The 11,823-nt window shown below is 33.0% G+C and overlaps 1 protein-coding gene across 2 annotated transcripts in view; it reads right to left on the reverse strand.

Annotated features, from left to right (window-relative positions):
- Positions 1 to 11,613, reverse strand: part of LOC143229719 (glyceraldehyde-3-phosphate dehydrogenase 2-like) — a 19,141-nt gene extending 7,528 nt beyond the window's left edge. The window contains exons 1-5 of one of the 2 annotated variants that reach the window (XM_076462451.1): positions 11,562 to 11,613; positions 5,905 to 5,964; positions 5,584 to 5,680; positions 4,908 to 5,014; positions 2,763 to 3,051 (exon numbers count right to left, since the gene is read on the reverse strand). In XM_076462451.1, coding sequence (XP_076318566.1) covers positions 2,763 to 3,051; positions 4,908 to 5,014; positions 5,584 to 5,680; positions 5,905 to 5,927 — 516 coding nt within the window. In that variant the 5' untranslated portion in view covers positions 5,928 to 5,964; positions 11,562 to 11,613. Of the gene's footprint in view, positions 1 to 2,762; positions 3,052 to 4,907; positions 5,015 to 5,583; positions 5,681 to 5,904; positions 5,965 to 11,557 lie in introns of both variants that reach the window. The other variant, XM_076462452.1, reaches the window with a different exon arrangement.
- Positions 11,614 to 11,823: the final 210 nt, after the last annotated feature.

The raw sequence follows: 11,823 nt of genomic DNA on the forward strand, positions 1-11,823 counted from the left end.
ATTTATTGTTAACTTCTAATACAGAAACAAATTTTAAGAAATTGGAAATTGAAGAACATCTAGGTGGAAGAGATCATTGCTATATTAGATTTGATGATTTGCTGCAAATGAAGATCAGGAGAACAACATTTTATTGCAAATTAAAAAAAAAAATTTTTGAAGGAATGCAACAAGAATTCTATTGTAACTTGGGCAGTTATTTGGAGACTGATGAAATTTGGAAAAATTTTGTTAAAGTACAAGTTTAATACTCAGAAGAAATATACTCCTTACAGAAAGAAAATGAGTAGCTAAAAGTAAAAAGCCAGATAGGCTCTTAAAGAGTACAAGAGATAAAACTAAAGAAAAGTATCACAAATTTAAGAAATTTAAATTGAATGGTGTTACAGAAGATCAAGAAAATTGGTCAAACAGGAAATCAGGACATCCAAAAGGATGTATGAAAAAAATGATTTAAAACAAAAGTTAATAGTAAGAAAAAGTGCATTTGGGGTGAACAAAATGTTAGCATAGGTAAAAGATCCTTGAAAGATGATAAAGAAACTCTTGTATTTGATAATCATGAAATGGCTAAGTTATTATACTCTGCTCATTCTTCTATTATTTTGAGCAATTGATAGATGAAAACAAAGTTGAACAAGACAGTTACATAAATTGGGCTCGTTAAAATAAAATTTGGAAGTTTAAAGAATGATAAAGCCCTGGGAAACAACATTTTCCCAGTGGTTTTAAAGAAGGGCAAGAACTGGATATGTGAGCCACTTGCTGCAATCTTTTTGCAAGTCCTTGAAGAGTGGAGAAGTACCAATAAACTGGAAAATAGTCAAAATCACTCCTATTTTCAAGGTAGGTAACAGAAGTTGTCCCATTAATTATAGGCCTACTAATCTTGCATCAGTTGTGGGAAAACTTGAAGTTTTGATAAAGTCATTTAACAAAGTTAAAGTTGTTGGACAGTCAACATGGTTTCACCAAGGGAAAAATCTTGCCTTACAAAATATTTTGACATTCTTTGAAAGTGTATGAGGCTAAGGATGTAGATATGATGTATCTGGATTTTCAGAAAGCATTTGACAAAGCACCACATAAAAGGTCTGTAAGAAACTATCTCTGTAGGTGTGGAGGGTGGTTTGATGGAAGAAAGCAGATAGTTGTTATAAGTGGAGTTCAGTCAAACTGGCTTAATGTCACAAGTGGTGTTGGTATACCTCAATGATCAGTCTTAGAACTATTGTTTTTTTTTCTTTTCATTTATTTATTTATCAGATCATCCCATAAGTAATGTCTGAAAATTTAATACAGAAATTGCATCATTTCTGTCTTTGTAGAAGGCTTTAATGACTAAAATATGTAGTAGGATGTGTATAGAAATGTTCAGACAAATAAAAGAAACTAACCAAACTCCACTTTTTCAGATTGTTAATCAAACAAACTCTTATGAAGACAAAAAAAAAGGCAATAGTGTAGCAGAAACTACACAAAACATTCAAGATGTTTATAGTGAAGAGTCTCTCAATGAAAGAAAATGTTGAAGATGGTTTCAGAAGTTCAGATCTGGTGACTACAGCTTAAGTGATGCACCATGTTCAGGTCATCCTGTTGATGCACTTGATGAAGATTGTGCTGTAACAGTTGAAGAACTAGCACAGAAGCTTAATTTAACAGTTCAGTCATCTGAAACAGCTTAGAAAGGTGTCAAAACTTAGAAAATTGGTCCCTCACAATTATACAAGCCCACCTTAGAGCAAGAGTGGACATTTGCACTTCTCTGCATTCTCGTGAACATAACTCACATTTTTCTATGTTATGAAGGAAAGGGCCTTGTTATAATAATAATAATAATCAGTCTTTAAAGCCATCCAAGCCATGTGCTGTTGCTAGTGGTATGGCAAACAGGATTTTAGGTTGCATCTCCAGAAATAGTGAGTAAATGTCTAGAGGTTATAGTTTCTTTGTACATGTCATTGGTTAGGCAACATTTGGAGTATTGTGTTCCACCTTGGGCTCCTTACTTTAGAAAAGGCATCGAATGGTTGGAAAGGGTTCAGAGAGGGTTACCAAAATGTTACCTGGGATGGAGGTGTTATCATACAAGGAGAGATTAAAAACCTTTAAATTGTTTTCTTTTGAAGCAAAAATAGAAGGGATCCAAGTGAAGTGTTTAAGATTGTAAAAGGTACTGCCCGCATCAGAATTTGTCACACTTAATAGCCAAAATTATAGAATTAGGGGACACAAACAGATTTAGACAAGGTAGAAGCCATCTTGAACAATTTTATTCTTCAAATAGGGTGGTAGTTGACCTATGGAATTGGTTGCCTTTAAATGTTGTGGAGGCAGTAAATTTAAAACAAATTCAAAAGAAAGCTTGATAGATACATAAATGATAAAAGCTGGATTTAATTGTTTTTTTTATTTATTTATTTACATAGAGTTAATATGTTATGTTAAATTCAAACATTTAATACACTTTGTTACCTGGTAAAAAGAATATTCCTGTAACAGATAAATCTAATTTCTCAATTTATTGGTTGTATAAATTAAGATGTGAAGTATAGCAATGATTTTAAATCATAAGTAAATTAAAACCCTTGTAAACTATACGATGAAGACAGAATGAAATTTTAGAAAAGTTTTTCATTTGCTGAAATTAAGTCCTTATTCATACATCTTTTGTCTTAATAAAGAAAACCTGAACAGCAACACAGCCCATTATATTCATTTCAAATCATTAAATCTCTTTATTGTAAAGAAGCACTCACCATAAGACCTTCAACAATTCCAAAGTTGTCATTTATGACCTTAGCAAGGGGTGCTAAACAATTGGTGGTGCAAGAGGCATTGCTGATGATTTCCATAGATGGATCATATTTCTCATGGTTCACACCCATAACAAACATTGGAGCATCAGCAGAAGGGGCAGAGATGATAACTTTCTTAGCTCCACCCTCAATATGTGGTTTTGCTTTATCAATTGTAGTGAAAACTCCAGTTGATTCCACAACATACTCAGCACCAACTTTGCCCCATGGAATAGCACTAGGTTTCATCCTTAACCATAAAAAAAGTATATTATTTGCTGTCAACTTGCTTTGCTAAAACTGAACTCTAGAAGTTAGACTATTAGAGATTCTACTTCCAACATTTAAGATGTTAATGCAAACAAACCTTTTGAAAATACATAGTGATAATGAGGAGCAATCTGCCTGATTTTTAATATTCCATTATTAAACATCACATCTTTCTTCCTGTAATTAATTATTACAAACATGTCTGAAATGTGGGAGCTTACCACACTGAAGATTATGGAAACTTAGTTTGTTGACATTCTCAGAAAAGAAAAAAATTAACCACATAAAGGAAGTATTTTATTTAACCCCACCTGCATTGGCAGTTAAACACAAACAATTAAATGTAATGTGATACTACATTTCAGGGTGTTTACAATACATAATTCTGAAACATTGTGGGTAAAAAACAAAAAGGATTATATAAGCCTTTTTGTGAAAATAACAATAATAAATGAAAAAGTTTGAACTTATAAACTGCACACTACTTAAGCCTTAATTCACAAATCCAGGTATGTTACACTAAGTGGTACAAGTCCAAGATTCCCTATAATACAAGTGTTTGAGTTCAGCATGATGCCTATGCCAATCATATTTGTGTAATATTTATTACACTATGCCTATTGAACAATAGTTTTTGTTCTTATATCACTCATTCTAACATTAGAAAAAAATCCACTGGGTCTATTTCTGGATAACCAGACAAGTTCCTAAAAATATTGAAATGTGGAAGTTAAACACCTGCACAAAAACACTACAGTATTATACATAACCTCAAACCAAAACTCTATACACATCTCTTATTCATAAACCTATTTATAATGAATTAATTCTTCCAGATTAGACATTTTGATAGTTGAATCAGTCAGTTTAATACAATGGGTTATTAATAATCAATGTTAAGGTACTCACTAGTAATGGTATGCATGCAACTGGTAAAGAAAAATTTACAGCATGTACAATAAACTTAATTTATTCTTTTTAATCAATTTTATGATGTATGATAAAAGTGTTTTATTACACCATTTTCACACAATTCAATGTTAAACCAATAAATGATGCTGATGTTTCTGTGAATCTTCACTTTGCAGCACTAACTAAAGTTTAATGTAGAATAAATCAATGTCACATGGATTAATGTTTTAAATTAAAAAGGGTCAACCAGAATCCATGCTGTTGATGTATGGATGAGAGAGAGAGAAACATTACTTTTGTTTACAGCAGAAATCTAGTGAAATTGATTGGTAACTGGTAAAATGAAATTATGATCAGTGTTTTGCATCTTAGATAATATATTAGTTTGTAGTAGCATTAACGTAAACCTTAATTTATCATTCACACATTATGGTAATTAAGTCCAGCACTAAAAACTATTTGTAAATGCATCCTTTAATACAAAAAACAGGATGTTTTTTTCTAACACAAACTTTAATATTTAATCATACTATACATATCATTTCATGAACAAAATAGTTCTGTTCCTGTTCAGTAGTAATTATTCTTATTGCCACTAGCATTCTTTATTGTTCATGCAACAAGGTTTTAGTCAGTTAGATTTAAAGTTTAATAAAAGCTACTTTTTTGTTATTGTTGTACAAGCTAGCATAGCATAAAATCATAGCTAGTAAACTGTATTTTATAGTATAAAAGTTTAAAGTTCTTAATATTATAAAAACATTTTTAAAAATAGTGAATTTCACTTACAGCAAGAAATTCAACTTTCTCTAGGTATTTGCATCATTATGTTTAGTATTTTGTTTTCTTTTTTAAAATATATGTATACACACACACACACCTTTTAGTTTTTCACGAATAATAAATCTTCAGCCAGTTACTTACTCTTGGAAAACATGGATTTTTTGTTCACCAACAATCAGCATTCCTCCCTCTGCTCGGACCTCACCCTTGTAGCGACCGTGTGTAGAGTCGTATTTGAACATGTAAACCTATCAAACAAATAGGAATTAAAGTATTCTTGATAAAAAGTAATAACTAAAGAATAGCTCAAATTAATAATATCAATTCTATATAACAAACTGAGTAAAAGGACAAAAGTGTAAAATATACAAAAAAAAACACTAAAAGCAACAATAATTAAAGATACACTGATTTACAAGTTGTGTTTGTTTGTTTTTTTAATTCCGTGCAAAGCTACTCGAGGACTATCTGCACTAACCATCCCTAATTTAGTGGTATTAGACTAAAGGGAAGGCAACTAGTCATTAACACCCACTGCCAACTCTTGGGCTACTCTTTTACCAAAGAATATTGGGATTAACCGTAACATTATAACACCCCCACAGCTGAAAAGGCAAGCATGTTTGGTGCGACAGGGATGCAAACCAATACAAGTTGTGAAAACACATACTACTAAGTTCAAGTTCACCAGCTTTTTGTTAAAGGTCATGGATTGTGCACTTTTAAACTTGTTTTGACCAGATTTTTATCTAATACATTTTGACAGATGTACAGCTATCCTCAAAGCAATTAAAATAATTTCAAACATTAAACTTACCATGTAATTGACATCAATAAAAGGATCATTAACAGCTACAACTTCAACTCCTTTGTCCAAACAGGAACGGAGAACCAATCGGCCAATACGTCCAAACCTACACAAAATAAATTACAGCTATTAAATGTGTTGATAAAGAAACAATCTTACCAAAACAGGAGACAGTTATGATGTTATTTTAAGAGACTAAACATCTTATCCTGGTGGCAATTTATCAGGTGTTAAATCCTTCATTTTTTCTGTGCAATGCATAAATGAAGACAGACTACATGAAAAATGTTACATAAGAATAACAAGAAGTAAAATGAAATTTATCTTTACCCATTAATTCCAACTTTTGCCATTGTGCTTTAGATGACGGACAACCAACGAGAATAATTCCTGAAAGAAACATAGCATACTTGTTTAAAATATATAATTTATTAAAATACTGAGAAGTATACAATAATGACAATGTAAAAAGTTTATAAATATATGAAATTTATAATTCCACACACTCCAAATAATTTTAAACTAATGACGAACTTTATGAAGTTTCACATCATTTGAGTTATGAATTTACCAGTTTCCCCTCATGCTCATTTACAAATATCCAAGATAAAATACACAAAAAACTGAAAATTTATTCTTACTTTATCAAAACTTTAACAAGCCATTTGTTTGCAACTAAAAATAAAATCCAAGTTAAAAAACATTGCAAAAACCAGTTCAAGAGCTATCCCACTTAAAACAGTGTCTACATTTCATTAGAAAATATTTAGACATTTCTCCAAGTGACAAAGGAATTATATACCGGTTTGTCATTCTCGAAATAAACTTACATTTGCAGTGTAACAAAAAAGTAAACATTTTTCTATTAAATAAAAACAGCAAAGATTGATTGTTAAACATGAAGCACAATTTAAACAAACATACAAAGAAAAATGATGAAAACAATGTTACAGATTACATGTAGGTAAATATTAATATGCTGACAGAAAGATTACTTTTTATTTTTTTACATTGTTCTTTCAAAAAGAATTCGTCAATTTTCATTTGCATTGTGCCAAAACTAAAAAAATATTCTAAAGTAACAAAAATAAGCAACATACGTATATAATAAAAATCAGACCATCTGTTAAAAACAGAATATGCATATTTAACATCATAAAATTTAAATAAAAGAAAGCATTTGAAATACAATTGCAAGTTCATGGTTTGAAGTTTATAAAAATAAATTTAACAAGTCAAGTCAAAATCACAAAATATTTTAAATTCACAGAAATAAATTTAATGGTAGCACTAAATAGCTTCAGTAAAAAAGGTATTGAAATTGTGGCTGTTGAATTTATGACTGAAATACAAGCCACAAATTTCATGCTCATCTTAAAATATACTTTGATTATGTAGAATTAATATTAGGCATAAAGAAAAAACTTTGATATTAATGTACACAGCTGACTAATGAACATAAAAAAAAGTATGCATTTTGCATTGTTAGACTCAACCACTTATTTGAGTAGAGCTTCAAAAGATGAAAATAAAAAAGGGAAAAATAATTTTTTTTTTAGCATTTAATTGGGAAAATGTGAACACTAGGAAATCAGCCTAAATACTAGCTGGTCAAATGTTTAAGACCATACTCAAAGCGTTAATCTGTAAACACGTAACGAAATTTGGTCATTTGTGTTCAAGCATTAGTATTGTCAACATCTCCCACTGACATCTCCTGTGTTACATAAGGTAAAAACATGGCAAAGGCTAAAAAGTATACAGAGTTTGAACGTGGCAGAATTGTCCAGATGCAAAAGCAAGGTCTCTCTCAACGTGCCATCACTGGTGAGATTGAGCGTAATAAAACTGCCGTTGCAAATTTCTTAAAAGACCCTGAGGGATACGGAACGAGAATTTCAAGTCGTCGACCCAAGAAAATTTCGCCGGCGTTGAGCAAGAGGATTCGACCAGTTGTCCGGCAAGACACCAGCTGATCGTCAAACCAGATTAAGGCCCTTACGGACACAGAATGCAGCTCAACAACAATAAGACGGCATCTACGAGAGAAAGACTTTAAAAACCGTAGAAACGTCTTTAAAGGCCTCGCCTCCTTCTACACCACGAAACAGTTTGGTTAAACTTTGCTGAAAAGCACCATACATGAAACGAAGAAAAGTGGATGAAAGTTTTGTTCTCTGAGCAGTAAAAATATAACCTGGATGGTCTAGATAGCTTCCAATGTTACTGGTACGATAAGGATATCCCAACGAAGACATTTTCCACATGACACAGTGGAGGAGGTTCCATCATGATCTGGGGTGCTTTCTCCTTCCATGGAACAATGGAGCTTCAGGATATACAGGGGCATCAAACAGCAGCTGGCTACATTGGCATGTTGGAGAGAGCATCCTTACTGACTGAAGGCCCTCACTTGTGTGGAAATGACTGGATCTTTCAGCACGACAATGCTGCAATCCACAATGCCTACAGGACAAAGGATTTTTTCATAGCATATAACGCAGTTCTTTTGGACCATCCAGTGTGTTTGCCCGAACTGAACCCCATTGAAAATGTTTGGGGGTGGATGGCAAGGGAAGTCTATAGAAATGGACGTCAATTCCAAACAGTGCATGATCTTCGTGAAGCCATCTTCACCACTTGGAATAACATTCCAGTCAGGCTTCTGCAAACATTTATAACGACCATGCCAAAGCAAACATTTGCTGTTATTCGCAAAGAGGGCTGTGCAACTCAATACTGAGACCTCTTGTTGGGCATTTTCTACCCTGTTTAGGACTTCTTTTTGGTGTGGTCTTAAGACCTCTTGTTGGGCATTTTCTACCCTGTTTAGGACTTCTTTTTGGTGTGGTCTTAAACATTTGACCAGCTAGTATTTGGGCTAATTTTATAGTGCTCACATTTTCCCTATTAAATACTAAAATAGTTTTTTTATTTTTATTTTCCCTTTTATTATTTTCATCTTTGAAGCTCTACTCAAATAAGTGGTTGAGTCTAACAATGCAAAATGCATATTTTTTCTTTATGTTCATCGGTCTTAAGATTTTGGTAAGCAGTGTACAGTCATGTGAAAAAGTTAGGACACCCCATGAAAGCCTGAGTATTTTTGTAACATTTTTGGATATATAGATATTTAATCTCAAGTTTAACAATACTGAGAGATTACAGGAATATAACTAAACAATTACGACAGAAGAAAAGACTTAAGATCTTCTGTAATTCTACAAAAATGCATATTCTAACCAAGGAAAAAGAACACCCCCATATTTATTCCCACTTAAAATGGCTCAACTCACACACTGGTTATCACACCAGGTGCACACGATTAGAAGATCGTTACTCAGCATTTTGAACAAGGCTTGCCCTATTTAAACCCCAGACATTTAGTTTGGTGTGCTTCTGACTGTTGAAGTGAGTGAGCATCATGGTGAAAGCAAAAGAGTTGTCTGAGGTCGTCAGAAAGAAAATTGTAGCAGCTTACGAGTCTGGTACAGGATTTAAAAAGATCCCAAAAGATTTTGAAATCAGCCATTCCACTGTCCGGAAAATAGTCAACAAGTGGAGGGCTTTCAAAACAACTGCCAGCATGCCCAGGTCTGGTCGTTCAAGCAAGTTCACCCTGAGTGCAGACTGCAAGATGCTAAAAGAGGTCTCCAAACACCCTAACATGTCATCACAGGACCTTCAGCAGGCTGTGGCTACTGTTGATGTGAAAGTGCATGCCTCTACAATCAGAAAAAGACTGCAGAAGTTTAACTTGTATGGGAGGCGCGCAAGGAAAAAACCTTTGCTCTGTAAGAGAAACATCAAGGCCAGACTGAATGTAGACAAAGACCAGGAATTATGGAATAATTTCTTTGGACAGATGAGTCCAAAATTGAATTATTTGGACACCAGAACAGAGGACATGTTTGGTGTAAACCACATACAGCTTTCCAGGAAATGACCCTCATACCAAATGTGAAGCATGGAGGTGGAAGTGTCATGGTTTGGAGCTGCTTTGCTGCAGCAGGACTTGGACAGTTCACAATCATAGAATTCACCATGAATTCTACTGTGTATCAGAGGGTGCTTGAGGATCATGCAAGACCATCTGTATGAAAATTAAAGTTGAAGCAGAACTGAACCCTGCAACACAACAATGACCCAAAATATACCAGTAAATCCACCAAGGACTGGCTGAAAACTAAGAAATGGAGAGTCCTGTAATGGCCAAGTCAAAGCCCAGATCTTAATCCCATTGAGATGCTGTGGGATGACTTGAAATGGGCTGAACATGCAAGAAACCCCCTCAAACATCTCACAGCTGACAGAATCCTGCATTGAGGAGTGGAGCAAACTTTCTTCAGACCAATGTCAGACTGGTAGATGGCTACAAGAAGCATATCACTGCAGTTATTTCATCCAAAGGGGGTAACAATAGCTATTAGGGGGAAGGGTGTCCTAACGTTTTCCTCAGAATATACATTTTTGTAGAATTATATTTACAGAAGATCTTGAAATGTCTTTTCTTCAGTTTTAATTGTTTAGTTATATTTCTATAATCTCTCAGTATTGTTGAAATTGAGATTAAATATCTACATATCCAAAAATATCACAAAACTACACAAAGTTTCATAGGGTGTCCCAACTTTTTCACATGAATGTATGTTCTAAACTGCTAACATTCAGAGGAAAAAAAAAAAATTAATAATGTCTCATTCTTTCCAATGTAACATTTTTTTTTTATTTGTTAAGAATGTTAGTTCTTCCACCTTATGAAACCAGTTTAAATTATTTGATCAATATTTTTTTCTTTTATGAAACTTAAAAACACGTTCATATAAGAGGTTTTCCCCATTGAAATAAGGATGTTATAAATTTACATGTATCCCACAAGCAGCAATGAACACAGAAACACTGTGCTTCTAAGACAACACACAATACTGTGCATATTATTAATTAAATTATAAACCACACTTCTTTGGAACTTCACACAGATCAATGTTGGCTTTAGCAAATTCATTTGCCATTTTATGCTGGGCAGTTTCTCATGGTGGGAAAACATGATTGCTCCAGCAGGCAGCTGATAGGGTAAAGCTTTGATTACATATTTCCTGAAGGATACACATGTTCAAATACTAGTTCTCTCAACATATGCATCCTACAAGAAATAAGATCAAAATTCACCACATCAATTGCATACTAGGGTGCAATCTAAAGAAAATTTAGGATTGAATTTTATTACATATGTATGCTGAAATGATCCTCTTTTTCTGTCAATCACTCTCCAACTGCAGAGAATATTGAATCTTGTAGACAAGTATTGCTGTCTGTGTCAGAAGTTTCATACAAGTAGATTTTAGTTCGATTATAACAAAACCGCAGTTTAAAATATGAAGAAATATCAATAAACTGAAAATTAGTTCTATTTTCATTATGTAAAATATTCAGTTAAAAGTTCGTGTTTTTTTTTGCATGGTAATTAGGTGTATGAAGAGGCACTGCACTTCCAAAACAAAATGATGTGATCAATTTCCTTATTAATTTTTAACCTCAATGTGGGGTTTCTTGCTTTAGTCTTTATATACGTGTCACAACAGACAACCGATACTTCAGTATAACAAACATTTTACTCTGCAATACAACCCTTAAAAGCAGCTTAACAAAAGTATTTTACTTTTTCTAGCTAAGCTTAACAAGTTTTTTTCAATTCTGTGTTAAAACTAAAATAAAATTAAACTACTGGAACCACATTTGTATCTCTCATAAGAGATACGTGCTCTACACCACACCGATGCAGTAAAAACCGCATTTCAGAAAAATTGACGCAATGGCACATACCCGGTTCGGAAACTTGAATAATTTGCTTAAAAATCATCTATTTTGATTAAAGTTCGTCTTGAGGTTTGTAATAATACTATTACACATACTAAACTAAATTACAGACATTAACATTCTGATTACAAAACTTTAATTAACTTTGTGATAATTCCAAACATACTTACGTAACCCAAGGTCGATTTATAACTGCTAACTTCCGTGCAAATGCTTTTATAACCAGCAAAAGCTGCATGGAATTGTGGGATATTACCTTAATCACAGATTACCACATGGTTTCCTGTATATGTTGAAATAAAAATGCCCAAAACAAAAGTAACAAAGAATTATAGTTAAAAATCTTTCAAAAGTGTCGGTCTGGTTTATATTATAACTAAACAACCCGGCATAAATTTTCAAATATGTCTTCCAAATAAAGAGATTTAGTGA

This window comes from Tachypleus tridentatus, chromosome 10 (genome assembly GCF_004210375.1).
Source record: "Tachypleus tridentatus isolate NWPU-2018 chromosome 10, ASM421037v1, whole genome shotgun sequence".
Lineage (NCBI taxonomy): Eukaryota > Metazoa > Arthropoda > Merostomata > Xiphosura > Limulidae > Tachypleus > Tachypleus tridentatus.